This window comes from Engystomops pustulosus, chromosome 1 (genome assembly GCF_040894005.1).
Source record: "Engystomops pustulosus chromosome 1, aEngPut4.maternal, whole genome shotgun sequence".
Classification (NCBI taxonomy): Eukaryota; Metazoa; Chordata; class Amphibia; order Anura; family Leptodactylidae; genus Engystomops; species Engystomops pustulosus.
Window position 1 is genome coordinate 108,478,923 of NC_092411.1, and position 27,863 is coordinate 108,506,785.

The following is a 27,863-nucleotide window of genomic DNA, read 5'->3' on the forward strand; positions in this document are numbered from 1 at the left end:
ATGCTCCACTCTCGAAAAGTTCAAGGTGGGGCAATTGCCATGAAAGATCATCTCAGTCAAAGACATTATTCAGATCACTTGATTAAAAGAGCTTACAATGCAGCATACTGACGGAGCATTTTAAGAAACTCCGCAACTGTAACCCCAGAGGCCTCAAAGGATGGGCTATCACCCAAATAACCTTAGGGATTAGATGGAGGTGGAGATTTGGTCACTTTACTTCTCCAAAACTGAGAGTCATTGCATTTACAGGATGGGGAGTTTGAAACCTAATGGCCTAAATGACAATTTAGGCTTTGGCTGTTTCCTGTGACTATTTCTTTTTCACATAATGCACTTGTGAATTACTTTTCCCATAACTAAAAATCTGGAAGGGGGTCACACTTCAGAGGGCTATATCTTTGGCTCTGTGGCACCTAGAAACTCACTTCTTTTTTCCTAAGAAAGATGAGAATATTCTCATTTATATGAATCATTGTTGTGTTTCTAAGTTTCAGCAAACCGGGGATACCAACTGTCAGAGTGCCATTGGGAGGGATTCACATATAAAAATCGCTCCCGAAATTCTCACTTTAAAGGTGAATAGGTCTTTCATAGGTAAAAAGTGAGTTACTAGGTACCATAGAGCCAATATTATAGCCCTCTGAAGTGAGGACGTATCACATACTTCCTTGGCTATACTTATGCCACCCTGAGGACATACGAGATTGGCTCTGTGGCACCTTTCCCTGCCAAGGACCTATGTTATAGCCCTCTTTAGTGAGGACGTATCAGATACTTACTTGGCTATACATATGCCACCCTGTGAGGACCTATGAGTCCTTGGCAAGGAAAGTTTTTTTCCATTTTAGCAAATAAAGGCTACTTTTTGTATATCTTTTCATTATACAGTTTTACAATATACTTTCTGTATCACTGTCGCACTATCACTTTTACACTCACCAAATTTTGTACAGCTGCTCCTTGTGACTCAAGGAATGTCATAGACTAGGTTTTGAGTTGAAATTTTCTAGCAACCATTTACAGCTCAGTTTATTTTACCACAGCTCTGTGAATAGTTTCTATATGCAATGAGTATAAGACAGTTTATGTGTCAGGTATGTGAGGCCATATGTGAGGTTATATGTCAAGTAATATGTGAGGTAAGGTAATATGTGAGGTAATGTTTGAAATAACATGTGAGGTTATATGTGGAGTTATATGTGTAGTAATATGTGGGGTGATATGAGGTAATATGTGAGGTCTGACAAAACGAAAATTTAAATGTTTGACCATAATAACCAATAGTAACTTTTGTAGGAAAAAGGGGAAGCAGCATCAAGTTGTGGGGTTGTTTTGCTGCAGGACGGACTGGTGCACTTCACAAAATAGATGGAATAATGAGGTAGTTACAAGTAGTTACAAAATGGCTTAAAGGACATTAACCACCAGGATGAAGGATTGTAAACCAAGTACACTGACATACTGGTATGTTCGCCCTCTGGCCGGGTTCACTCTGCTTTAAGCTTCTCATGCCCTTGTTTTTTAAAATAAAAGGCTATACAAATAATGCAAATGAGCCTGAGGGACTGCAGGCTCCATTAAAACCTATGGAGCTCAGAGCCCCTCAGGCTCATTTGCATAATTCTAAAATCCTTTTTTTTGTAAAATCCATGGAGTAAGAAGCTAAAAGAAGAGCAGATCCTGCCAGAGGTGGCACACAACAGGGTGTCAGTATGCTTGGTTTATTAATCCTTTATACTGGTGGTAGTCAATGTCAAGTCAATGTTGCCTGAGCTCAATCCTATTTAAATGTATAGGCAAAGCAGAAAAGGCAGGTGAGAGCAAGGTGGCCTACAAACATGGCTTAGTTATACCAATTCTGTCAGGAAGAATGGGCCCAAATTCCTACCAACTATTGTCAGAAGCTTGTGGAAGGATATCCAAACTGTTTGACACAAGTAATACAGTTTACATAGAATGGTACCAAATACTAGTGAAATGTATATAATCTTTTGACTTTTATGACATAAAAATGCATTAAAATTCTCTCTCTGATTTTTGTAGCATTTGGTAATTATAAATAATTTTGGTAATTCTAACGGACCTAAAACTGGAAAGGTTTATTCTGATTTCATGTCAGATAGTGAGAAAAATATGCAAATGTGTCTTTTTATATAGTGTGTGCAAACTTCTGGTTTCAACTGTACCTCTAAGCTGATAACAAAATGTACAGACAATGCAGCAGTGAGGTCTGCAAAATGATTTTATAATAAAATACATTTCACTCAATAAGTATTAATGTAAATGACTTACACCAATAAAGTGTTCACACTGTACCCAGTGGTAAATAGCTAATTGTCGGGATTGCCAGGTGTTACGCCTCCCACAATTACATAACCCCCATCCCTAAGTAAAAGTGTGTTACTATACAGGGCTAGTAGTACTTTTTTGTCTGGCATTTTAAACAGAATCTGCTGCTGAAGCTCCTGTGCAGTTACCTGGACCTAACCTTAAAATATTACAAAAAGAAACAAACTTAAAATTACCTCTAATATTTCTCTTGTTAGGCAAGTTCCTTGGAATCTTAGTTTGAACAGATTGTGCACACCAAATAATTCTCCTTTATGCTCCTTTGATCCTTGCACAGCTTTGAAATAGCGCTTAGCATTTTCAGTTCCAATCGCAGCACAGTGAAGTTGCTGTGAAACACAAAACTCTATGTGACTTCAATGTATTTTATGTTGTAACACACAGCTGCAAAACATAGGAACTAACAAACCGTCTTCTACTAGTCTTCCAGTATTCAGTGCTGTGTATCTGCCAGGTGCTTATCACAGGAAGGATTAACCGACAAACAAAAACATCTGAAATTATTCTAGACTATGGGAAATAACTGTAAATACTTACCCATTGCCTGCCAGGCGTTTTTGGACATTTTTGGCGCATTACTGGCCAGTGCAATTTTTACAATTTTGATGAATACAAATAAAAAAAAAATTACAACATAAACATTATACTAAACCCCAAACCAAACTATTTTCTGAAAACAGATGTGTGCCCCATTTTCAAAATTGCAGTAAAAATTTTATAGACATAGGCACCTTCATGCAATTTTGATTGAACAAGTGAAATTGCTCAGACTGATTGCATTTGCATTTTCATCGAAACACATGGGGGCACATTTACTTAACCGGTTCTGTCGCGATCCCCGACGTGCGTTGTCCGGCGCAATTCACTAAGATCGTGTGCCCGATATCCTGCATGTGTCGCAGGTCCGCTGGAGTTCACCTTCTTCTTCCCGGTGTATTTGAGTGCATGTCTTGCGACACAATTTGAATTTTAAATCCTGCACTTAGTCCGAATTAGTTAGTTGTCCGACGGCCAAGCCCCCTATTTGTGTCGCACGAAAGTCGTGCCCCTGTTAAATGCGTCGAAATAGGAAATAGTCAGAAAAACCGACGGAAATGCAGTGTGCGGACCCTTAGTAAATGTGCCCCATGCAATCAGTAACGGTCAACCAGTGAGTTGCCAGGAGAAGCTTTAGTGTTTTATGACAGTGTAGTAAATGTATCCTGGTTAATATAAAATAGTATACCAAATAATATCATTTAGGGCTCATGTAGATGGATGTTTTTGGTGTCTGCATGCTATCCTTTTTTTGTGGATGGCGAACCCACTGTTTCCTATGAGTTTGTTCACATGTCCATTTTTTTCCTAGATGTGCAGACAGTGAGAAAAATTTGCAGCATGCATTATTTTGTCTTGCATGTGGACCATGTACATCCATAGAAGTCAACGGATCTGCCAAAAAATTGACGGCACATGCATGACATCCGTATGCAGAGTGTTATTTCTTCAAATGTTGCTGGGCAACCAATATGGACTGATCACAGACATCATGTCCACATTGTATGCAGATGAGCAGCAGCGCACGCCTCTCTGAATGAGCCCCTATTTTTTGTCTTATACATTTTTATTATTTTGACCATATTATTTGCTTACAATATAGTAATAATAATCATCTCCATAATAATAATCATCATAATAATCTCCGTGATAATAATAATATTAGAAGATTATTATTACTATGATGATTATTATTGATAATCTACATAATAATAATAATAATCTCCATAATAATAACAAATCTCAATAATTAACTTGTGTCATAGTGTAACAGTGAAGCTCTTAGTTACATAAACTCTTCCCATTGACAGCCAGTAAGCACATTGACAGCCTAGTGCAGTGGTGGAGTTCACCAGGCAGAATTCACTACCTCCTCCTGCAGTCCCAGGACATGCCACACGCTGCACCATTTTAAAGCAACACATCTTTAGCACCATTGGACCACAGGTGTGGATTGGGTGTGTGGAAAGGGCTGTATTATCATTACAGATCCTGCTCCAGACCCTACTATTCTTCATGTTCAGGAGACCATGGATGGACCATACAGTAACAATCCTTCTTTCTACTGTATTCATGTCCTTGGGATGCTGATAGGATTGAAAACTGTAACAGAGCAAGGAGCAATAATTTACAGCTTAAAATTATTTAATTTAATTAAATAGAGACTTGGTGTCTGGGGAAGTCCTGGGAGATGTAGAGACACCATATATGGACAGATGGTGATGTTTCCTTGATGATGCGGTCCCTGCTCTGCCGATAATCCGACACATCGCTTAAAAGGATTCTCGGCCCGATGTCTGTGGATGTCTTTCAGTACCGTTAGTAACAGAAACCTGGTACTGAACCATTCTGACTTTGAAAGTATTGTAGAAGATTTTGATGCATCGTGCAACTCTAGTATAAACCTGTACCCTGATAATCTAACCACAATGTCACAACACAGGACTTGAGGAATCATGAGGTGCCTGCCCACACTGACCACCACTAAGTGATAACCGCTAAAACAACACTAAAACTGATTAAAATTGTAAGGTAATGGGTTAAAAATGATCTTGTAAACATGATGAATTGTAACCATCACTAGTGGATTAAAATTTGAGAATTTTCTTTCAAGGGCAAACCAATTTAAGAAAGTCACAACCTGCAAACTATAGCAATAAAACAGATTAAAAAGTAAAGGCACCCATAAAACCTAACTACTGTTTGAAAGGGGACAATCTTTGTGACACACAAAAATTATTTTTTAAAAATGCATTGAAAATTCAATGAAAACCTATATATTTTTTAACATAAAACTGACATCAAAGCAGAGGTCTATGCACAAAAAAGGAATGAAAACAAGTACAATAACAAGTAAGCAGATTTAAAGATTTGAAAAATTTTAATATTTACACTCCCAAGAATGCTAAAACAAAAACAATGCAATATTTGGTTGCAATCTACAAATGTGTTTAAAAAATATACAACACACAAAATAAAAAAGCTGCTATTATGTGAAAATCATATTTTTTTCAGAAATCACTGCCTACCAGGTATATAAAAATAACTTGATTCATACACAATAATTCATACACAATAGCACCTACATGCAACTTTGCAGCAAACAGTGATAAAATGCAAACATCCAATTCATGCAAGTAGAGGTATTCCACACTAATAGCACATCTTCATACTCATCATGTCTTTTTATTTGAAGTTAAAACATAACAACATAAACCACACGTTTCGGCAATAGACAAGCGCCTTCGTCAGGTTGGTAAAGTAAAAGCAGTGAATGACAAACAATGCATGAGTGATGTCTTTTATGTTAGTACTTATTCTCAATTTGGGATGTGCGTCAGGATGGTGATAGTAGTATGATAGGAGAATTCATCTATCTATCAGCACCATCCAAACTGGTATACAGGAGATCATGAAACATGGGTTTCACAATATACTGATATTTCCCAAAATGTACATCTTGTGCATAATATATAAATATACCGTATACACCGGCGTATAAGACGACTTTTGAAGACAGAAAAATCTTCTGTCTTCTCTGGGGTCGTCTTATACGCCGGTAATCGTCTTATACGGCGGCGGTCGGGTCCTGGTGCATGGAGAGGGCTCACGGGCTGAGCCCTCTCCATAGCCGGTAAGTCTTTGCTGCATATTACAGCAAAGGCTTACCGGTAACACCCGCGATCGGTGCTAGCACCGATCGCGGGTGTTTGCACAGCGATGGCTGCCGGCAGCCTCAAAAAGCTGCCGGCAGCCTCAAAAAGACATCGGGCGCATACTCACCCTCCGTTGGCCCCGATGTCCGCATGGCTCGTCTTCCGCGCCATCTTCTGCTGGGCGCCGCCAAGCTTTTCCCTGGGGCGGCGCCTAGTATGACGTCAGCAGCGGCGTGTCATACTAGGCGCCAACCGGGGAAGATCAATGGCGGCGCCCGGCAGAAGAAAGAAGACGGCGCGGACATCGGGGGAGCAGCGCAGCACATCGGGGCCACCGGAGGGTGAGTATATAAGTTTTTTTTTTTTTTTAATGCTGGGCTGTGCTGTATACTACTGGGGGCTGTATACTACTGGGGGCAGTGCTGTATACTACTGGGGGCTGTGCTGTATACTACTGGGGGCTGTGCTGTATACTACTGGGGGCTGTGCTGTATACTACTGGGGGCAGTGCTGTATACTACTGGGGGCAGTGCTGTATACTACTGGGGGCTGTGCTGTATACTACTGGGGGCTGTGCTGTATACTACTGGGGGCTGTGCTGTAATGGTAATGTTGTTGTTGTATGCCTTATGTTTATGAGCGACAGTTTTCCTGCTATATACCTGCATGTCATAAGAATTTACATTAAAAAAAGGACCATGTTAAATTCAAATCAGTTTTTTATAAAATTTTTACCGGTGTTTTGTATGCGTTGGAAAAGGGGTAGTCTTATACGGCGAATATCTCTTAAACTCTATATTTTAAACAGGAAAGTAGGGGGGTCGTCTTATACACCAGGTCGTCTTATACGCCGGAATATACGGTACATAAGAATTATTAATGATAATAATAGTCTAATAACTTTAAAGAGAACCCGTCATGCAGAATAACCCCCCTAAACTAAATATATTTTCATAAACTGCCATTAGAGAGCATTGCCTCTATCCCTTCATTGTCCCTCTACATGCCTGTAAACCTAAGCAATGAGGTCCTAAAGCTGTATGCAAATGACCTGTGAAATGTCCAATGAAGCATTAGCATATTCAAGCTGTCCACTCTATTCATGAGTGGGAGGCACAGCCACAACCCCAGTGCATGACTGACAGCCTGTATAATGATGTGAGGCTGTATAATGATGTGCTTCCTGGTGCTGGTGGCCACGCCCCCTGCAGCCTGTGTGTGTGTGTTTAGGAGAGCTACAGCAGCTCCAGGCAGCCATGTTACAGCAGAACATGTCAGATTCATGTGTAGCTCATGTCTGTGTCTCTCACCTGTATATTAGGAGGATGCAGCATGTCAGCAGATGCAGCACACACTAGCAATGCTTTACTATACATTACACACAGACATGAGCAGGGGGAGGAGAGGGGAGGGGTAACAGGGGTGACATCACTGCCTCTGACCATGTGACCAGCCTCATTTACATGATAAAAAATAGATGATTTTACAATGAATAATGTATGAAATAACTAGATAAAGGCTGGGATGGGATCCTTGTGAGCTGCTCCAACAGGTAGTAGTGACAAGACTAGTGACACAGACCTGATGACAGGTGTCCTTTAAAGAAGAACTTTGGGACAAACAGTAAAATTTAAAATGGTATAATACAGTACCATAAGCTGCAACTAGCAAGTTGCGTTTATTAAAAAGTAACTAATAAGTGGCATCTATTAAAACCCTACAGGACTCAGCCCCTTTAACCTTAAGGACGCGGTCCCATTTTTCAGATCTGCCCTGTGTCACTATAAGTGGTTATAGCTTTGGAACAATATAAGATATCCAGGGGATTTTGAGATTGTTTTCTCGTGACACATTGTATTTCAAATTAGTTTAAAAATTTGAATGATATCTTTTGTGTTTAGTTATGAAAAATTGTTTAGTTAAAAAAAATGAAAAAGTTCTAAATTCTCTACTTTTGATGCAGATAGTCATAGCTCCCAAATAAATCCATAACTTGCATTTCCTAAATGTCTGCTTTATGTTGGCATGGCTTTTTAAGATTCCACATATTTTACTAGAATGTTATGAGGCTCAGAATTTGGGTGCCATTTTTTAAATTTAGATGGACCTGCTCAACTTCTAATTGACTGTGAGAGGCCTAAATAATAGCGAGACTCATAATTTACCCCATTATGGAAACTACACCCCTCACCATATGAAAAAGCACTTTTAAGAAGTTTGTTAACCCTTTAGGTGTTTTATAGGGGTTAAAACAAAATGGAGGTGTGGTCTACAAATTGTAATATTTTTTGACAATACACTTATTTTGGGTGGAAAATTAAACATTTGTAATGGATTAAATGAAAAAAGCCTCCACAAAGTTTGATACCCAATTCCGCCCAAGTACACTGATATCCCATATGTGGTGGTATCCTGCTGTATTGGCACACGGCCAGGCATAGAAGGGAAGGAGGCGCCATGCAGAGCAGATTTGCTATGTCACATTGTACAGGCTGTATTTTTTTTTGTCTTTTTATTGTGGACCTATAGGGGTTTATTTTTTTGCCACATGAGATGCACTTTTATGGTACATAATTTTGGGGCATCTATAGCTAATTAGTGAGATTTTATTAACTCTTTGTTGGTGGAGGAAATGAAAATCATCAATTTTTAGGAACATTTTTTGTGTTCACCATACTGTAAAACTAGTATATTATTTTTATTCTATGGGTCTCTACGATTAAAAAGACCTAATTTATATATTTTTTAAATTTTTTTCCCATTTTTACTGAATAGAAAGTAATTTGGCAAAAAAGCTAATTTTAGGATCACCGACTTTCATATGCATAACAGAAGAGTTGGTCTTTTTAGTGGTCTCATATTAGAGTGCGTAACATTTTTTTAATCACTTTTTAGAGCATTTTTTAAAGGTATTAATGAAAAATTATCTTTTTTCGAAACGTTTTTTGCATTTTTTTCCCTGGTGTTTACCGTGCAGGTCAGTAACGATTCCGTTTTATTATATAGATTGTTACGGATGCGGCAATACCAAATATGTGGCGTTTTTTTGTGTTTGTGTTTTTATAGTTTATTAAGTGTTTTTATGGGAAAGTGACATTTTAGGGGCTTATATTTTAATGTATTTATTTTTTATTTATTCTAATGTGTTTACTTTTGTGTTTTTCCCTTTTTTTTACTTATACATAGTTGAACTTGAACCAGCGATGCTCTGATCGCTGGTTCAAGTCCAATACACTGCTCTACAATACTATTTTATTGTAGAGTAGTGTAAACTGTCTGAGCATGCAGACTCGGACATCGTGCAGCCCCAGAGCACATGGCAGTCTTCGGGGCTGCCCAGAAGAGGATCGGATCCCCCGGTAAGCGACACGGGGGATCCGGTCCATTGCAGAAACATCCTTACACGAAGCGGTCATGCATGACCGCGGCGTGTAAGGGTTTAACACCCGCGATCGGAGCCAACTCCTGTTACAGCGCGGTGTCATCTGTGATCGACAGCTGACAGCCGCTGCTTCTGGTGCCGGCTCCATTCGTGAGCCGGTGCCAGAAGCAGGACGTTATATTGCGTCCTGGTGCGCTAAGCATCTAGCCACCGGGAGGTACTATAACGTCCAGGCTCCATAGATGTTAATGGAGCCTGGAGCCCCTCAGACTTATTTGCATAATTTTAGCAGCCCCTGCTAGCAGCCAAACGCCAGCAGATAGCGAAGTTTGAGAACTGCTTATTTTGCTTAGTGCAGAGTTAGGCAAAAGTTTTTATACCTTACAGTTGTACTTTAAATATAAAATTCAAGACTCATGTTTTAGACATGAGACTGGTGTAAGTTAATTATTTACTGTTCAAATCAGAGCTGAAGGGTGACAAATGTTACTGTATGGCTGTAGAAGCAACGTAGTTTTATGGCAGTTCTGGTAGTATTATAAATTGTTCACTAACAAATTTACCTGTTTGTAAACCTGTCTTAAATATATAATTTCCTCCACTGTGCCCAGAGATATTAGCCTTAAAACTTTGACATCTCTACACTGTCCAATTCGATAAGCTCTGTAAGATAAATAAACAATATTAAAATCTATGCTACAGATTATAAGAAAGCAAACCCCCTCCATAAAAAGGAAATGAAACGGTTTAAAATAAGTAATATTACCTGTCAATCGCCTGAAGATCATTGGCTGGATTCCATGTTGGATCAAAGATTACAACTACATTGGCTCCAACAAAATTAAGACCTAGTCCACCAGCCCTTTATGAAAAACCAAAATAAAAATTAATGGAAATTTAAGCATTATTTCATTCAACACTGCTCCAAGATATGTACATCTGTCATGAGCAAGGGCAACATTGTGCTTTAAGAATGATAAATAGCGTAGATCAAACTAATTGAACATTGGCAGTGATCACACAACATCTGTGGCAGGAGAACAGGTTTGTGTCCCCATTCCTGTGATGAGAGATAGCAGTTTAATCCTGTAGTAATCAGTTGTAGAGAGGAAAAAGTTTCCCTCTGGCAGATGACTGGCTCCTATACATCAATGTGATTTACAGGAGCTGGACAGCGGAGTAAAAGGAAAAGTTAAGTTATAGACCTCAGAATACGGAGAAACAAATACATAGGATTGCCTAAAAAAGAAACTCAATAAACTAATCAAAAAGAAATAAATAGATATGGCTCTTGAAATACAAGAAAAAAAATTACAAAAAATGCTTGGTAAAAAAAAACTAGGCCTGGTTGTAGACCAATCGACAGATATGCACTAAAATTTACATTCTGGAGAAATAAATGTACTCACATAGTAGAAACTAAGCAGATATTCACATCTTGCATATCATTAAATTCCTTCACTATTTTTACTCGATCCTCTGCCTTAGTGCCACCATCAAGCCTTCGATATTCAAGCCCTGAGGCCATGCAGTATCGCTCTAAAATATCAAGCAGCTGAAAAACATGTAAGACTGGAAAATAAGCTCAGCCTATACAGCACTTATTGGGTTCAATGTAGAAATCGTAACATTATTTTGTCCCTTTTTACATGCGTGTAATTCAAAGTTGTGTTCTCTAAGTGAACAACAATACTGTAGTCACATAAATCCCTTGACTTCCTATGGAGTATCTGTGAATATCATAAACGCCACACAAATGATTTTCACTGACTCATAGAATTACTGGCAGGAAAATTAAAACACAATAGACATAATAATATAAATTAACATCATTTGTCTTACCATTTCAGTTACTGGAGACAGACCTCAATTGACAATTGGGAGTAGACAGCAAGTTAGTTACAAGGGGGAACATCTGCAATCAGATCATTTGCAATTGACAAACACTTGGTTGAAACAACCCAAACCATTTAGAATCATGTTTTTTCTCTAATTATATTAAATATAAAAAAATATTATTAAATAGGAAAATTAACAGTGGCGATCAGACCTTGTATGGCATTTCACAAGACAACTGCGGAATAGAAGCTGCAGCAGTATGATTTTGATCGAGGATTGTAAACCAAACATATAGACATATTGGTATGTTCCCCCTCTGGCAGGATCTGCTGTTCTTTTAGCTTCTTATGCCCTTGTTTTTTAAGAAAAAGGGGCTTTAAAAACTATGCAAATGAGCCTGAGGGGCTCCAGGCTCCATTAACTCCTATGAAGCCTGAAGGGGGCCCATAACAGTATGTCAGTGTGCTTTAAACACAATGCTGATAATAGCAGCTTTTAGTTAGACAATCCCAATCAGTTATGAGTCCAAATACATATATACCAAATTGCTACAAAAGAGCTTAAAGAAATGGAAATATCACTATTTGCAAGACTTGTTATTTTCTTCTGGTCAATAAGAGAAAAATCCTAGTAATACTCACTTTATACAGCCTGAGGATTAACCGATTAAGCACAAAGCACATGTGTAACTGTCATTTTTAATGCTGTGTGTGGCGGGATGTGGTGAACATTTTTCTAATATACTTCAATTATTTTGCTTAGATTTAAAAAAAACAAAAATAAACAGCGGGTCCTACCATATGTGATAGGGTCGTCTCCGCCTGCGGCATCATCTTTTAAGTACATGATGTTAACTGGTCCGAAAATGTTAATACGGTGACTCATGGCAAGTGGAATTTTCAAAAATGTCTCTTGAAAATGCATACTGGTATTCATTACATTTATGTTATAATGTATTATTGTTGTGTGATAATAACCCAAAAAAATGTGTTTTAAAAAAAAAACAAAAACAAACAATGCTACCCCCTCCCATAGAGATCCGTATTTCAGCCTGTACAGTATATGTCTATAGAGGCTTCGTGATCTCACAACTAATCTGGTGAAGCAGCTCTGAGTTGGAAGGAGTAACCCTTTCACTTTCAGCTTGATCTTTAAAAATAATGCTCCTAGCATAAAACAGCCAGGGAGAGAGCCAGAAAGGTGAACACTCACTGCTGTGTAACAGGTCTCTATCCTGTAGACAGATTTTCCACAGCAATGCAGAAGTAACACTGTAACTAAGGGGCATTAAGCAGTCTGTTTCTGTACAAAATAATCAGAATTTCCTAATGAAGTAGAATATCAGAAAAATGGTCAACAACCCACCACCACCACGCACACAATATCAAAAATCTGAAATGGCGGATATACCGTATATTCCGGCCTATAAGACGACTTTTGAAGACAGAAAAATCTTCTGTCTTATCTGGGGTCGTCTTATACGCCGGTAATCGTCTTATACGGCGGCGGTCGGGTCGCACTGCATGGAGAGGGCTCACGGGCTGAGCCCTCTCCATAGCCGGTAAGTCTTTGCTGCATATTGCAGCAAAGACTTACCGGTAACACCCGCGATCGGTGCTAGCACCGATCGCGGGTGTTTTCACAGCATTGGCTGCCGGCAAAGCTGCCGGCAGCCTCAAACAGTGGCGTACCGAGGCCCGCACCTGACCCCTGTGCTGCGCTGATAACTCGGCCAGCACAGCGGGCAGATGTTTTGAATTGTGACAGCCGCGGGCCTTTCCCTTACAGCGCACGGACTTTTCTGCATCTGGTCCGTGCGCTGGATCAGGAGGGCCCGGAGCTGTCACAATTTAAAATTTGAACGGCCCCTGATCCGCCCCCGTCCCACCCACCTTCCCACCCACCTCATCCATCGACGCCGGCACAGGCTTAATGACGCGCCTGCCTGCGCCGGGTCTGCTGAGGTCTATGACCCGGCACCTGGCAGACGCATCATCAGCCGTCGCCTGCGCCGATCTTTAGAAGAGAGAGAGGGCGCGAAGAGGAGCGGAATAACTAGGTAAGTGTTATTTTTCATTTTGCTTAAATCTATGGGGCCCTGTTTCTATTTGGGGGGGGGAGGCATAGGTGAAAGTTAGGAAATGGCTATTTGGGGGGGGATATTACCTATGGGGGACATTAATCACGGCTACTGGTGGGGGGGACATTGATTATGGCTACTGCTAGGGGGGACATTAATCACGGCTACTGCTGGGGGTGGGGACATTGATTATAGCTACTGCTAGGGGGGACATTAATCACGGCTACTGCTGGGGGTGGGGACATTGGTTATGGTTACTGGTGGGGGGGGGACATTAATTATGGCTACTGGTAGATGGGGGGACATTAATTATGGCTACTGGTGAGGAGGTGTTGAATGTTTTTATGCATACCGATGGTAATGTTGTTGTTGTATGCCTTATGTGTATGAGCGACAGTTTTCCTGCTATATACCTGCATGTCATAAGAATTTAAATTAAAAAAAGGACCATGTTAAATTCAAATCAGTTTTTTTTTAAATTTTTACCGGTGTTTTGTATGCGTTGGAAAAGGGGTAGTCTTATACGGCGAATATATCTTAAACTCTATATTTTAAACAGGAAAGTAGGGGGGTCGTCTTATACACCAGATCGTCTTATACACCGGAATAAACGGTACTTTAATTCATTATGACTTAGATAAATAACAAAATCCAGGCAAGGATCATTATGTTTTTTAATGCGCCTTCACAAAATGTGCTGTACAGCTGTTGCAGGAAGATCATTTGCTTTATCAATCAGAAGTTATGGCCCAGGAAACCATCCATGGCAGGCATCATATGGTGCTCACCTTTGTGGAGAAGGAGAAAAGAAGAACTTTGTCCATGTTTTTCCTGCAATGATTTAGGAGCTGCTGAAGGACCTGTAAATGAACCACAGGACAGCAATGAACCAAATAATCCGAAAGTTACTGTGAATTCTTGAAAACATTTTACTGGAATATTGATGATATAAAATTGCGTTCTAAAGAAAATGCTACTTTCAGGATGCTTCAATAAAGCATCACTAATAGGGTCTAAGTGCAAAATGTAGGTTCATTTCTAACTCTAAAGTACTGAACAACTCATTAAGAGGGTTTTTTGGAAAGCAATGTTTTAAAGAAATATGCAATGTGAAGTGAAGGCAGTGTAGTATGTTATAGAGAAGGGATAACTTGTTTCTGGTGAATAATTTAAAAGTAACTGTAAAGTTACTTGACAAAAATAGTTTTAGCACAACTAGAGAGAGCCTTTGACAACAATTCTAACAATAACTTTATCATGCTGCTGGCTTCTTCCTATCCTGAGAGGCTATATGTGAGGCTATCTGTAATATCCTCTCAGCTTTTCCTGAAGTGGGCGGGACCTCCTGGTTGTGACATCAGCTATGGACATTGATACCAACAGGACATTCACGTGAACATGCACAAAAAGCTCCAGGACACAGAATCAGTGTTACAGCTTGTACAGAGATCTAGAGCAAGGCAGGGAAGACACAGAGCACAGGATCTCTGCATCACAAAGAAAAAGATTAGTGCTGTGTTCACATGTGGCATTAACACATGCGTTCTCAAACGCATCATAACAGCCAAGTAACATCTTACTATGCTTTTGCACTTTTATCCGCCAGGTGCCAAATTATAACACATTTATTTACCGTATGTTTGTGTAAAAAGCTACATAGGGTCCTGAAAAGAGTAACTAAACTGTGCAATTTCTCACAAAATAATACTATTACCAGATCAATTAGTTAAGTAGGTAGGTAATCAGTTAAAAAATACAAACTTTATTGAAAAATATTCTAAAATATATATATCAAAGTGATTGCTCACACTTGGGAAAAGACACGTCCCCAACCATCCTAGTGCATACATACACAATAGGATCTAGGCTCACTTATAGACAGTATTTTTGAAAAAAATTTATCTACTATCAACTGGAAAGAGGTGTATATCCCCTTAAGGACGCAGCCTGTTTGCAGGTTAAGGCTCGCAACTTTTTTTGGAAATTTGACCAGTGTCTCTTCCTGTGGTAATAACTTTTCAACGCTTTAAGATATCTCTGTGATTTTGAGATTGTTTTCTCGTGAGACATTGTAGTTTATGTTAGTAGTGTCATTTCAGTGATCCGTTCCTTTTTTGGGGGGTAAAAATTCAAAAATTTAGGAAAAATTTGAAAAAAATGACTATTTTCAAAGTTTCAAATGTTATAATTTTTAGACAAAAAGTGATACCACAAATTTTTTTTGATAGAAACCTTTTGCCATTGGTCTTCTTTTTATATCCATAATTTGTTTTACGTTTCCATTATTTTTATGGATGTGAGAAGGTTTGAAGTTTTAGTAGCAACTTCTCAGATTTTCTTGAAATTTGAAAAATGCGAACTTTTTGGTGATCAATTCAGTTTGGAAGTGCTCTATAAAGGCTTATGTACTATATACCCCCACAAGTAACACCAATTTATGAACCTAACATCTCAACCTATTCAAATCAGCATTTAAGAAGTCTGTTAACCCTTTAATTATTTTTCCGGAAGCATATGAAAATGGAGTGGAAATTTTGAAATTTCAATTTTTGATTTCAATCTTTCCAATTTAGCCCTAAAACGGATACATTCAGAAGGAATTTGAGGTAAATATATATTCCTAATTTCTTGCCCTGCTTCTTCCGAGTACGGCAATACCAGACATGTGGATGTCAGCTGCTGTTTCCCCGCACATCGATGTCCAGAACAGAGTTAGCGATACCGGGAATTTGGAAGGCCAATTTGGCTGCAAATATTTTGTGGTGCCACAGTGTAATTGAAGAGCCCCTGAAGTAAAAGTACAATAGAAAACCCCCCAAAATGTCACCATTTCGGAAACTAGACCCCTCAAAGAATTTATCGGTGGTTGTGGTGAGCATTTTAACCCCCGACACGCTGGTCAAAATTGAATGCAAAGTAAATGGTGCAGAGTAAAAATTGTGTTTTTATCTCAAAAATGTCATTTTAGTGCCTCATATACTGTGCCCAACCCATGCCACTTTAGACAAACACCCCAAAAATCATTCTGCGGGTTGTCCCGAGTACAGCAATACCACACATGTGCCAATAATTTACAGACTGGGCGCACAGAAGGGATGAGAACGGAAGGAGTGAAATTTTGATTTTCCAGCTCCGTTTTCACATGTTTGGATTTGGAGTGCCATGTCATGTTGGCAGGGCCCGTGAGGTGCCAGTGCAATAGAAACCCCCAATAAATGATACCATTACGGAAACTAGACCCCTCAAAGAATATATCGGTGGTTGTGGTGAGCATTTTAACCCCCGACACGCTGGTCAAAATTAAATGCAAAGTAAATGGTGCAGAGTAAAAATTGCGTTTTTATCTCAAAAATGTCATTTTAGTGCCTCATATACTGTGCCCAACCCATGCCACTTTAGACAAACACCCCAAAAATCATTCTGCAGGTTGTCCCGAGTACAGCAATACCACACATGTGCCAATAATTCACAGACTGGGCACACAGAAGGGATGAAAACGGAAGGAGTGAAATTTTGATTTTCCAGCTCCGTTTTCACATGTTTGGATTTGGAGTGCCATGTCATGTTGGCAGGGCCCGTGAGGTGCCAGTGCAATAGAAACCCCAATAAATGATACCATTACGGAAACTAGACCCCTCAAAGAATTTATCGGTGGTTGTGCTGAGCATTTTAACCCCCGACACGCTGGTCAAAATTAAATGCAAAGTAAATGGTGCAGAGTAAAAATTGCGTTTTTATCTCAAAAATGTCATTTTAGTGCCTCATATACTGTGCCCAACCCGTGCCACTTTAGACAAACACCCCAAAAATCATTCTGCAGGTTGTCCCGAGTACAGCAATACCACACATGTGCCAATAATTTACAGACTGGGCACACAGAAGGGATGAAAACAGAAGGAGTGAAATTTAGATTTTCCAGCTCCGTTTTCACATGTTTGGATTTGGAGTGCCATGTCATGTTGGCAGGGCCCGTGAGGTGCCAGTGCAATAGAAACCCCAATAAATGATACCATTACGGAAACTAGACCCCTCAAAGAATTTATCGGTGGTTGTGGTGAGCATTTTAACCCCCGACACGCTGGTCAAAATTAAATGCAAAGTAAATGGTGCAGAGTAAAAATTGCGTTTTTATCTCAAAAATGTCATTTTAGTGCCTCATATACTGTGCCCAACCCATGCCACTTTAGACAAACACCCCAAAAATCATTCTGCGGGTTGTCCTGAGTACAGCAATACCACACATGTGCCAATAATTTACAGACTGGGCACACAGAAGGGATGAAAACGGAAGGAGTGAAATTTTGATTTTCCAGCTCCGTTTTCACATGTTTGGATTTGGAGTGCCATGTCATGTTGGCAGGGCCCGTGAGGTGCCAGTGCAATAGAAACCCCAATAAATGATACCATTACGGAAACTAGACCCCTCAAAGAATTTATCGGTGGTTGTGGTGAGCATTTTAACCCCCGACACGCTGGTCAAAATTAAATGCAAAGTAAATGGTGCAGAGTAAAAATTGCGTTTTTATCTCAAAAATGTCATTTTAGTGCCTCATATACTGTGCCCAACCCATGCCACTTTAGACAAACACCCCAAAAATCATTCTGCGGGTTGTCCTGAGTACAGCAATACCACACATGTGCCAATAATTTACAGACTGGGCACACAGAAGGGATGAAAACGGAAGGAGTGAAATTTTGATTTTCCAGCTCCGTTTTCACATGTTTGGATTTGGAGTGCCATGTCATGTTGGCAGGGCCCGTGAGGTGCCAGTGCAATAGAAACCCCAATAAATGATACCATTACGGAAACTAGACCCCTCAAAGAATTTATCGGTGGTTGTGGTGAGCATTTTAACCCCCGACACGCTGGTCAAAATTAAATGCAAAGTAAATGGTGCAGAGTAAAAATTGCGTTTTTATCTCAAAAATGTCATTTTAGTGCCTCATATACTGTGCCCAACCCGTGCCACTTTAGACAAACACCGCAAAAATCATTCTGCGGGTTGTCCTGAGTACAGCAATACCACACATGTGCCAATAATTCACAGACTGGGCACACAAAAGGGATGAGAACGGAAGGAATGAAATTTTGATTTTCCAGCTCCGTTTTCACATGTTTGGATTTGGAGTGCCATGTCATGTTGGCAGGGCCCGTGAGGTGCCAGTGCAATAGAAACCCCCAATAAATGATACCATTACGGAAACTAGACCCCTCAAAGAATTTATCGGTGGTTGTGGTGAGCATTTTAACCCCCGACACGCTGGTCAAAATTAAATGCAAAGTAAATGGTGCAGAGTAAAAATTGCGTTTTTATCTCAAAAATGTCATTTTAGTGCCTCATATACTGTGCCCAACCCATGCCACTTTAGACAAACACCCCAAAAATCATTCTGCGGGTTGTCCTGAGTACAGCAATACCACACATGTGCCAATAATTTACAGACTGGGCACACAGAAGGGATGAAAACGGAAGGAGTGAAATTTAGATTTTCCAGCTCCGTTTTCACATGTTTGGATTTGGAGTGCCATGTCATGTTGGCAGGGCCCGTGAGGTGCCAGTGCAATAGTAACCCCCAATAAATGATACCATTACGGAAACTAGACCCCTCAAAGAATTTATCGGTGGTTGTGGTGAGCATTTTAACCCCCGACATGCTGGTCAAAATTAAATGCAAAGTAAATGGTGCAGAGTAAAAATTGCGTTTTTATCTCAAAAATGTCATTTTAGTGCCTCATGTACTGTGCCCAACCCATGCCACTTTAGACAAACACCCCAAAAATCATTCTGCGGGTTGTCCCGAGTACAGCAATACCACACATGTGCCAATAATTTACAGGCTGGGCACACGGCAGGGGTCAGGAATAAAGAAGCACAATTTAGGTTTTCAAGCTTCGTTTTCACTAGATTGGTAATGGGGGGTACCCCCGAGGTACCAGTACAATAGAAACCCCCAAGTAGTGAACCTATTTTGGAAAGGGCACCCCTCAAAGAATGTATGTAGGCTTGTATGAGCATTTTAACCCCCAACACGCTGGCCAAAATTGAGTGCAAAGTAAATGGTGCAGAGTAAAAATTGTGTTTTTATCTCAAAAATGTCATTTTAGTGCCTCATGTACTGTGCCCAACCCATGCCACTTTAGACAAACACCCCAAAAATCATTCTGCGGGTTGTCCCGAGTACAGCAATACCACACATGTGCCAATAATTTACAGGCTGGGCACACGGCAGGGGTCAGGAATAAAGAAGCACAATTTAGGTTTTCAAGCTTCGTTTTCACTAGATTGGTAATGGGGGGTACCCCCGAGGTACCAGTACAATAGAAACCCCCAAGTAGTGAACCTATTTTGGAAAGGGCACCCCTCAAAGAATGTATGTAGGCTTGTATGAGCATTTTAACCCCCAACACGCTGGCCAAAATTGAGTGCAAAGTAAATGGTGCAGAGTAAAAATTGTGTTTTTATCTCAAAAATGTCATTTTAGTGCCTCATGTACTGTGCCCAACCCATGCCACTTTAGACAAACACCCCAAAAATCATTCTGCGGGTTGTCCCGAGTACAGCAATACCACACATGTGCCAATAATTTACAGGCTGGGCACACGGCAGGGGTCAGGAATAAAGAAGCACAATTTAGGTTTTCAAGCTTCGTTTTCACTAGATTGGTAATGGGGGGTACCCCCGAGGTACCAGTACAATAGAAACCCCCAAGTAGTGAACCCATTTTGGAAAGGGCACCCCTCAAAGAATGTATGTAGGTTTGTATGAGCATTTTAACCACTAAGGTGCTGGCTCAAATGTAATACAAAGTGAGTAGTGCAGAGAAACAATTGTATTGCAATTTATCAAATATGCCATTGAAGTGACAAAAGTATTTTGCCCAACTCATGCCACTTTAGACAAACACCCCAAAAATCATTCTGCGGGTTACCCCGGTTAGGGCAATACCCCATAGGAGGCAATAATCTGTAGGATGGAGACACGACAGGGCTCAAAAGGGAATAACTTGTTGGAGCACAGACATTGTACTTTTTTTTTTCTTTTTGGCATCATGAAAGATTTGTAGATGGCAATAGGGGCCAGTACAGTAGAAACCCCTAAGAACTGACCCTATTTTGGAAACTACACCCCTCCATGAATTAATCTAGGGGTATAGTTAGCATTTTAACCCCACAGGTGGACCCCTGAAAAAGTGCATAATGGATAGTGCATAGTAAAAAATATCCATTATGTCATTTTGTGCCCAGCTGCTGCCACGGGAGACAAACACCCTAAAAATCATGATGCATGTTTTCCCGGGTAAAGCATACGGGACAGTAATCTACAGGCTGGGCACATGGCAGGGCTTAGAAGGGAAGATGCGGCATGCGGCATGATGTATAAGCTGTGCGTCAGGGTAACAACAGGGTACTCTAAAAATCCAGGGATGTATGATAAATTCGGAAGCAATCTTTCATACATAACCCTGGTTTTTCTGGGCATGTCTCACAGTGATGAATGGTGTCCTTCCTAATGCCATTTTTGGAGCACACCCTGCACCTCTTTTGTGACCTTCCCTTGCTGGCTGATTGGGGAACTACTCCTGGAAAGTGCTGCCCTGGTACAATACGTGATGTGGCCTCACTTCCAGATGTGCTAGCACTCTCCCCTTCCTGGTCTCCAAAAAGAAAGTACTTTATTACCACCTCTTGAAATTCCAGGAAAGTTCCCCTCTGGCCGGCATATCGATGCAGCACATAAGCATTATACAATGCCATCTGCATGATGTGCACGGCCAGCTTCTTGTACCACACCCTCGACTTCCGCATGGCATTGTACGGCTGAAGCACCTGGTCAGACAAGTCCACCCCTCCCATGTATTTATTATAATCTAAAATACAGTCTGGCTTGGGGGCTTCTGCACTGGCACCTCGTACTGGGACAGGGGTGGTGGTGTGCTCATGTATTGTGGTTAATACAAGGACCTCTCTCTTGTCCTTGTACTTAACACACAGTACAGAGTCGCTGCATAGTGCCCTGCTTTCGTGCCTTTTAAGTTTTTGCCCAAGCAGCGACTTAGGGAGACCTCTCTGATTTCTGCGTACAGTGCCGCATGCCGCAGTATTTCTGGAAGTGAGGCACTTGAACAGGGTGGTGCTGGTGTAGAAATTGTCCAGGTAGATGTGGTATCCCTGGTCCAGCAGTGGGTGCACTAAATCCCACACTATCTTCCCTGTAACACCCAGGAAGGGGGGGCATTCTGGGGGCACTATAGTGGAGTCCTTCCCTTCATATACCCTGAACTTGTATGTGTACCCTGATGAACTTTCGCACAGCTTATACATCTTCACACCATACCTTGCCCTCTTATTGGGCAGGTACTGGCGGAATTGAAGTCTCCCTTTGAATTGTACCAGGGACTCGTCTATGCTCACATGTTTGGCGGGAGTATATGCCTGGGCAAACTTGGCACTAAAATGATCTAATATGGGCCTGACCTTAAATAACCGATCATAACTGGGGTCACCTCTGGGTGGGCACTGTGTGTTGTCAGTGTAGTGCAAAAACTTATGGATGGCTTCAAAGCGCATCCTGCTCATTGCCATGCGGAACATGGGGGTGTGGTACAGTATGTCTGTGCTCCAGTAGTCCCTGATTGAAGGCTTCTTTACTATCCCCATAAGGAGTATTATGCCCCAATACTTGTGCATCTCTGCTGCAGTGACAGGGGTCCACCTGTAGGGTTGTGCATAAAAGGACGTGGGGTTTTGGGCAATATGTTGTGCAGCGTAGAGATTTGTCTGAAATATAATAATATTCAGCAGCGCCTCATCAAAAAAAAACTTAAAAAAGTCCACAGCTCTGAGCCCTGTCGTGTCAAAGTTAATTCCAGGATGGCCCGTAAAGTCAGGGACCTGAGGGGTATAATTATCTGGGGCTACCCATGTGGGGTCAGTGGAAGCCCCAGACGCTTCTCCTGCAGAAGTCCCAGAAACTTCTCCTGCAGAAGTCCCAGGCACCTCTCCTGCAGAAGTCCCAGGCACTTCTCCTGCAGAAGTCCCAGGCACTTCTCCTGCAGAAGTCCCAGGCACTTCTCCTGCAGAAGTCCCTGGAACCCTACGGCGCCTTCTTGGGGGTCCTTCCAGGTCACTAGAAGATGAGCAGGAGGATGATGATAAGTAAAAGGGACCATCATCCCCACTAGCTGACTCGGTGTCAGAGGCAAGCATGTTATATGCCTCCAACACGGTGTACGTCTTCTGAGACATTGCACACAAAAAAAATAGAGAACTAGAAAAATTAGATAATGTGCACCAAACTACACGGATAAACCGTCTAGCAGGCACACAAAAAAAAAAAAATATAATGCACACCAAACTACACGGACAAGCCGCACAGATAGCACACAAAAAAAATAATGTGCACTAAACTACACGGACAAGCCGCACAGATAGCACACAAAAAAAAAAAGAGAATGCACACCAAACCACACGGACAAGCCGCACAGATGGCACACAAAAAATAATGCGCACTAAACTACACGGACAAGCCGCACAGATAGCACACAAAAAAAATAATGTGCACTAAACTACACGGACAAGCCGCACAGATAGCACACAAAAAAAAAAAGAGAATGCACACCAAACCACACGGACAAGCCGCACAGATGGCACACAAAAAATAATGCGCACTAAACTACACGGACAAGCCGCACAGATAGCACACAAAAAAAATAATGTGCACTAAACTACACGGACAAGCCGCACAGATAGCACACAAAAAAAAAAAGAGAATGCACACCAAACCACACGGACAAGCCGCACAGATGGCACACAAAAAATAATGCGCACTAAACTACACGGACAAGCCGCACAGATAGCACACAAAAAAAATAATGTGCACTAAACTACACGGACAAGCCGCACAGATAGCACACAAAAAAAAAAAGAGAATGCACACCAAACCACACGGACAAGCCGCACAGATGGCACACAAAAAATAATGTGCACTAAACTACACGGACAAGCCGCACAGATAGCACACAAAAAAAAAAAGAGAATGCACACCAAACCACACGGACAAGCCGCACAGATGGCACACAAAAAATAATGCGCACTAAACTACACGGACAAGCCGCACAGATAGCACACAAAAAAAATAATGTGCACTAAACTACACGGACAAGCCGCACAGATAGCACACAAAAAAAAAAAGAGAATGCACACCAAACCACACGGACCAGCCGCACAGATGGCACACAAAAAATAATGCGCACTAAACTACACGGACAAGCCGCACAGATGGCACACAAAAAATAATGCGCACTAAACTACACGGACAAGCCGCACAGATAGCACACAAAAAAAATAATGCGCACTAAACTACACGGACAAGCCGCACAGATAGCACACACAAAAAAAGAGAATGCACACCAAACCACACGGACAAGCCGCACAGATGGCACACACAAAAAGTAGCTACGTACGGGTACACCTACGGCGCTCTGAAAAAAAATATTACCAGGCACCGAAAAAAAACCTATGTGCACCGCGCAAAAAGGCGCTACAAATGCACCTAGCTTGCCCTAAGACAAACTAACTACCGCTAAGACTGCTAAAGATTCTGTGCAGCGCTATTCACACGGCGCACTGAAAAGTGCGTCCAGTGCAGAACAACGCTAACACAGCGCACTGAAAAGTGCGTTTGGGTTCAGAAGGACAAGACAGGGAAAAACGGAAGACACGTGGGATCACACAAGGCGATCACACAGGGAACACACAGGACACAGGAAAAAACAGATAGGATGGGAATTTGTAGGGAACAATAGGGATCAGATAAGGATCAGAACACTATTTATAGTGTAAAAGTGTATTTTGGTGCACACAGTAACGCTCTTTCCTCTCTCCAGCGATACCAAACCAAAATGGTGCCGCTGGAGGAAGAGGAAGGGGCTAAAACCACGTTTTTCAGCCCAAAATCGCTGTAATTGGCCAGTCAGGTTTGACTGGCCAATCACGGCGATCGGCGGGCGGGACCGATTTGATTGGTCGGGTGACGGAGACAGGAACTCCTCCTGCCTCTGTCACCCAATTCTCGTCCCGATGTCACCACGTCGCGAGACGTGGTGACAATTCTAAAATCCTATGCGCTCGCGCCGTAGCTGTACTGCGCTGAGCGCTAATCGTCGGAAGCTGCGCAGTACAGCTACGGCGCGGAGCGCTAAGGTGATATACATATATAAGAGGGTGTACCTACCCCAGAAGTGATATATATCAAATCCAAGAAGGATCCCTCTTACCAATGTGCTTGTCCAATGCCAGTATATGCAGTAGGGCTGGAAGGGAGCCCTCTATTCCTGCCCTAAATGTAAAACTTATCCCGACCCCCATACAGACTCCCACCCTTACAAGTGCAGTCCCAAAACTCTGTCCCTTGTACTTAGTATGCGTCAGACCTCCCTGAAGCATTTCGACAGTAGTCTCACCAGAGGGAGTAGAAATATTCATAAGTAGCCCTGTAGGTAATGAACATAAAAAGACTTTCTTTTAGTCTCAAGCCATACACGATATGCCCACACTTCTCCCCAATTACGAGCCAGAACATGTTTACCGTGCATGGACTTATCAAGACATGAAGATGGTGATGTCACAAAGCGACACCAACCACATCCCAAGTATCCCGTAGGCATGGTAGAATGGAAAACGAGATACTTTTACCAAATCAGATCTAAGCACGATAGGTTCCAATTTGCATATAGTATTATTATTGGACCAAATGACCATATTGGAAGTCTACGTTATCTACAGGTCCATCTGTGACAAATCCAGTCTACCCAGGCCCGAATGCACTTATCATATGTATGGGGTACTGATGGTATCGCCCCCCCCCATGATGATAACAATCATATTTATTAGATAAAACAGGCATATTGCAACTGTACATTGAGACCACCAGGTGCCACAGTGTTCAGCAGGTATATCCACCTTGCCTCTCTCTGTAGCAACCTACGATCTCAGTCTCCTCCCCTTTGTGGGACCGATACCAATTCCATCCCTGTGAATTTCAGGGAGGAGGCTTGTCCATTATGCATTGCATGTATATGGCGTGCAATTGGGGTATCACCATCATTCTCAATATCCCCAAGTTGAGCCCTGATTCTTCTCCAGAACTCTTGAATGGTTTTACCCACATATTCCAGTCCACAAGTACAAGTTGCTTTATAGATAACCCCCTTCGACTTACAGTTAATGAAGTCCCTAATTACATAGGTTTTATTGGTGTTCTTTCCAACAAATGTTTTGCCTGTTTTAATATACAGACAAGCTATACATCCGCTGCATTTAAAACAGACGGTTGTTTTTCGATCCAGCCATATACCGGAGGGATTTGGAGCCCTGTAATGGCTATGCACCACTCTGTAACGTATAGACCTGCCCCATCTAAAAGTCACCAGTGGTCTCTCCCCTACTACATCTTCAAGATCGGGGTCCATACAGAGGATAAGCCAGTGTTTTGTCAGGACTTCCTTAGCTAGATCTGCCCTGTTATCAAAAGTGGCAATCATTCTTATCAATTTCTGGGGGTCACCCTGTCTGTCCGTTTTTGTGGTTAGTAGGTCCTGTCTCTCCTTCCCCGATGCATGCTGACAGGCTGTATGTTAACAGTGATCAGGATATCCCCTCTCTCTAAACCTATCCCCAAGATCATCTGCACATTTTAAACTCTTTGTTATTACTGCAGTTCCGTTTCATCCTTAGATATTATGCCTTAGGGATTCCTTCACGTAGGCACTTTGGGTGATTGCTCTCCCAACGTAGGAGGGCATTTGTCGAAAATGGTTTCCTATATACTGTAGTCTGTAGAAGGCCTGTGATGTCTTTTTTAATCATCACGTCCAGAATTAATTTCACAGGTGAATCTTAGCCCGATGTAGTTTTTATCCAATTTCTTGACAAAGGTCCAGAAAGATTCCATGTCGCCCCTCCATAAAACAAATCTCCAAAATACATGGTCTTCTCCCACCAGCCCAGGAGCAGGTTAGCATATGTGGTAGCACAAGGGCTCCCCATTGCAGTGCCCCTAAGCTGGTGGTCGAATTTTTTTTTTTTTTCGATAGCCTCTATCCCTTTGTTGTGAGGGATAAAGGAGTACAGGGCCTCAACGTCAATACTCCCGAGGCATGCCTCACTATCCACCTGGATACACTCCAATTGCCTAAGCAGGTCCGTGGTGTCCCTGATGTATGAGGGTAGTGCAAGACCAAACGGTCTCAAAATCTTATCGATGTACACCCCTATGTTCTGGCATAATGAGTTTACCCCAGACACTATGGGCTTGCCTCCCAATGGGTTTACACCCTTGTGAATTTTGGGTAAGGCATAGAACAGTGATGGCAAACCTTTTAGAGACAGAGTGCCCAAACTGCAAACCAAAATCCACCTAATTACTGTGATTACCAACATGGCATTTAAGCTGTAACTTATAGGCCATCAATACAGTTGAAAGAAAGCGGACAAATTCAGACTATCATTGTAGCTTCTCTCCAGGATCTCTCCGTAGAGGACGAATGAAGGGTCCAGCAGGATGGCCTCCAGATAAAGTGCAGTTATGTCAACACCTTCTCACTTTTCCCACAGTTACAAACAATCAATGAAATGTCGCTTTAAAACAGTGCTGAGAGCAGGATCTCTTAAGTTGCGTGAGACTGCAGGAAGATTCGGTGGATTTCGTCTTGTGCCATAGGTTCGCCACAAGGAGATAAGTGATCCGGGGAAAGGGGAATGCAGGCAGGCATATAGCTGTGAGACTGAGAACAGAGATGTAGCACAGCTGACTCTGTAATAGGCATCTAATTGATCTCTTCATCTCTAATCTGTCTCACCTCTAGCTATGTGTCAGTGTGTTAGTACAGTGTCAGGAGCCAGATGAAAGTACATATACACCTTGCACCCTGATAATCTAACCACATTGTCACCGCACAGAACTAGATGGATTATAATGTGTCTGCTAGAGAGTTCCCGCCCACACCCTGGGATTTTGCACTGAGCACCATAGAGAGTGAGAGGAGCTAAAACGGCAATAAAACTGAGTCAAATTGTAAATTAAGGGGTTAAAATGATATTTATTGTGTTAACATCACTAGGGGATCAAGGGTGCAGTCACACGGCGCGTTTAACGCATGCGGTTAAAACGCATTGCAACAGCTTAAGAGAAATTTGCCTAATTAAACAGCTGTTAACACTTGCTTTTAAAAAAAATGCATGTGTTAACGTGATATAAATACATGTGTTAACAATGCATTAACAGTCAGGCTTTGTAAACGCAAGTTTTAACAGCTGTTTAATTAGGCAAATTTCTCTTAAGCTGTTGCAATGCATTTTAAACGCATGCGTTAAACGTGACGTGTGACCGCACCCTTGATCCTGTTTGCTTGTCTAATTAAGCAAATCCCTCTTCAGCTGTTGCAACGCGTTCTAAAACTCATGCATTAAGCGCAACGTGTGACCGCACCCTGAAATGTGAAAATTCTCTTTCGTGGG

General features: G+C 41.5%; 1 protein-coding gene across 2 annotated transcripts in view; it reads right to left on the reverse strand.

The window, feature by feature from the left end:
- Window positions 1-27,863, reverse strand: part of ERCC6L2 (ERCC excision repair 6 like 2) — a 134,059-nt gene that overhangs the window by 38,674 nt on the left and 67,522 nt on the right. For both annotated transcript variants that reach the window (XM_072150832.1, XM_072150833.1), the window contains 5 exons: window positions 14,134-14,205; window positions 10,836-10,981; window positions 10,193-10,288; window positions 9,990-10,089; window positions 2,529-2,681 (listed from right to left, as the gene is read on the reverse strand). In XM_072150832.1, the coding sequence (XP_072006933.1) occupies window positions 2,529-2,681; window positions 9,990-10,089; window positions 10,193-10,288; window positions 10,836-10,981; window positions 14,134-14,205 (567 nt within the window). The remainder of the gene's footprint in view (window positions 1-2,528; window positions 2,682-9,989; window positions 10,090-10,192; window positions 10,289-10,835; window positions 10,982-14,133; window positions 14,206-27,863) is intronic.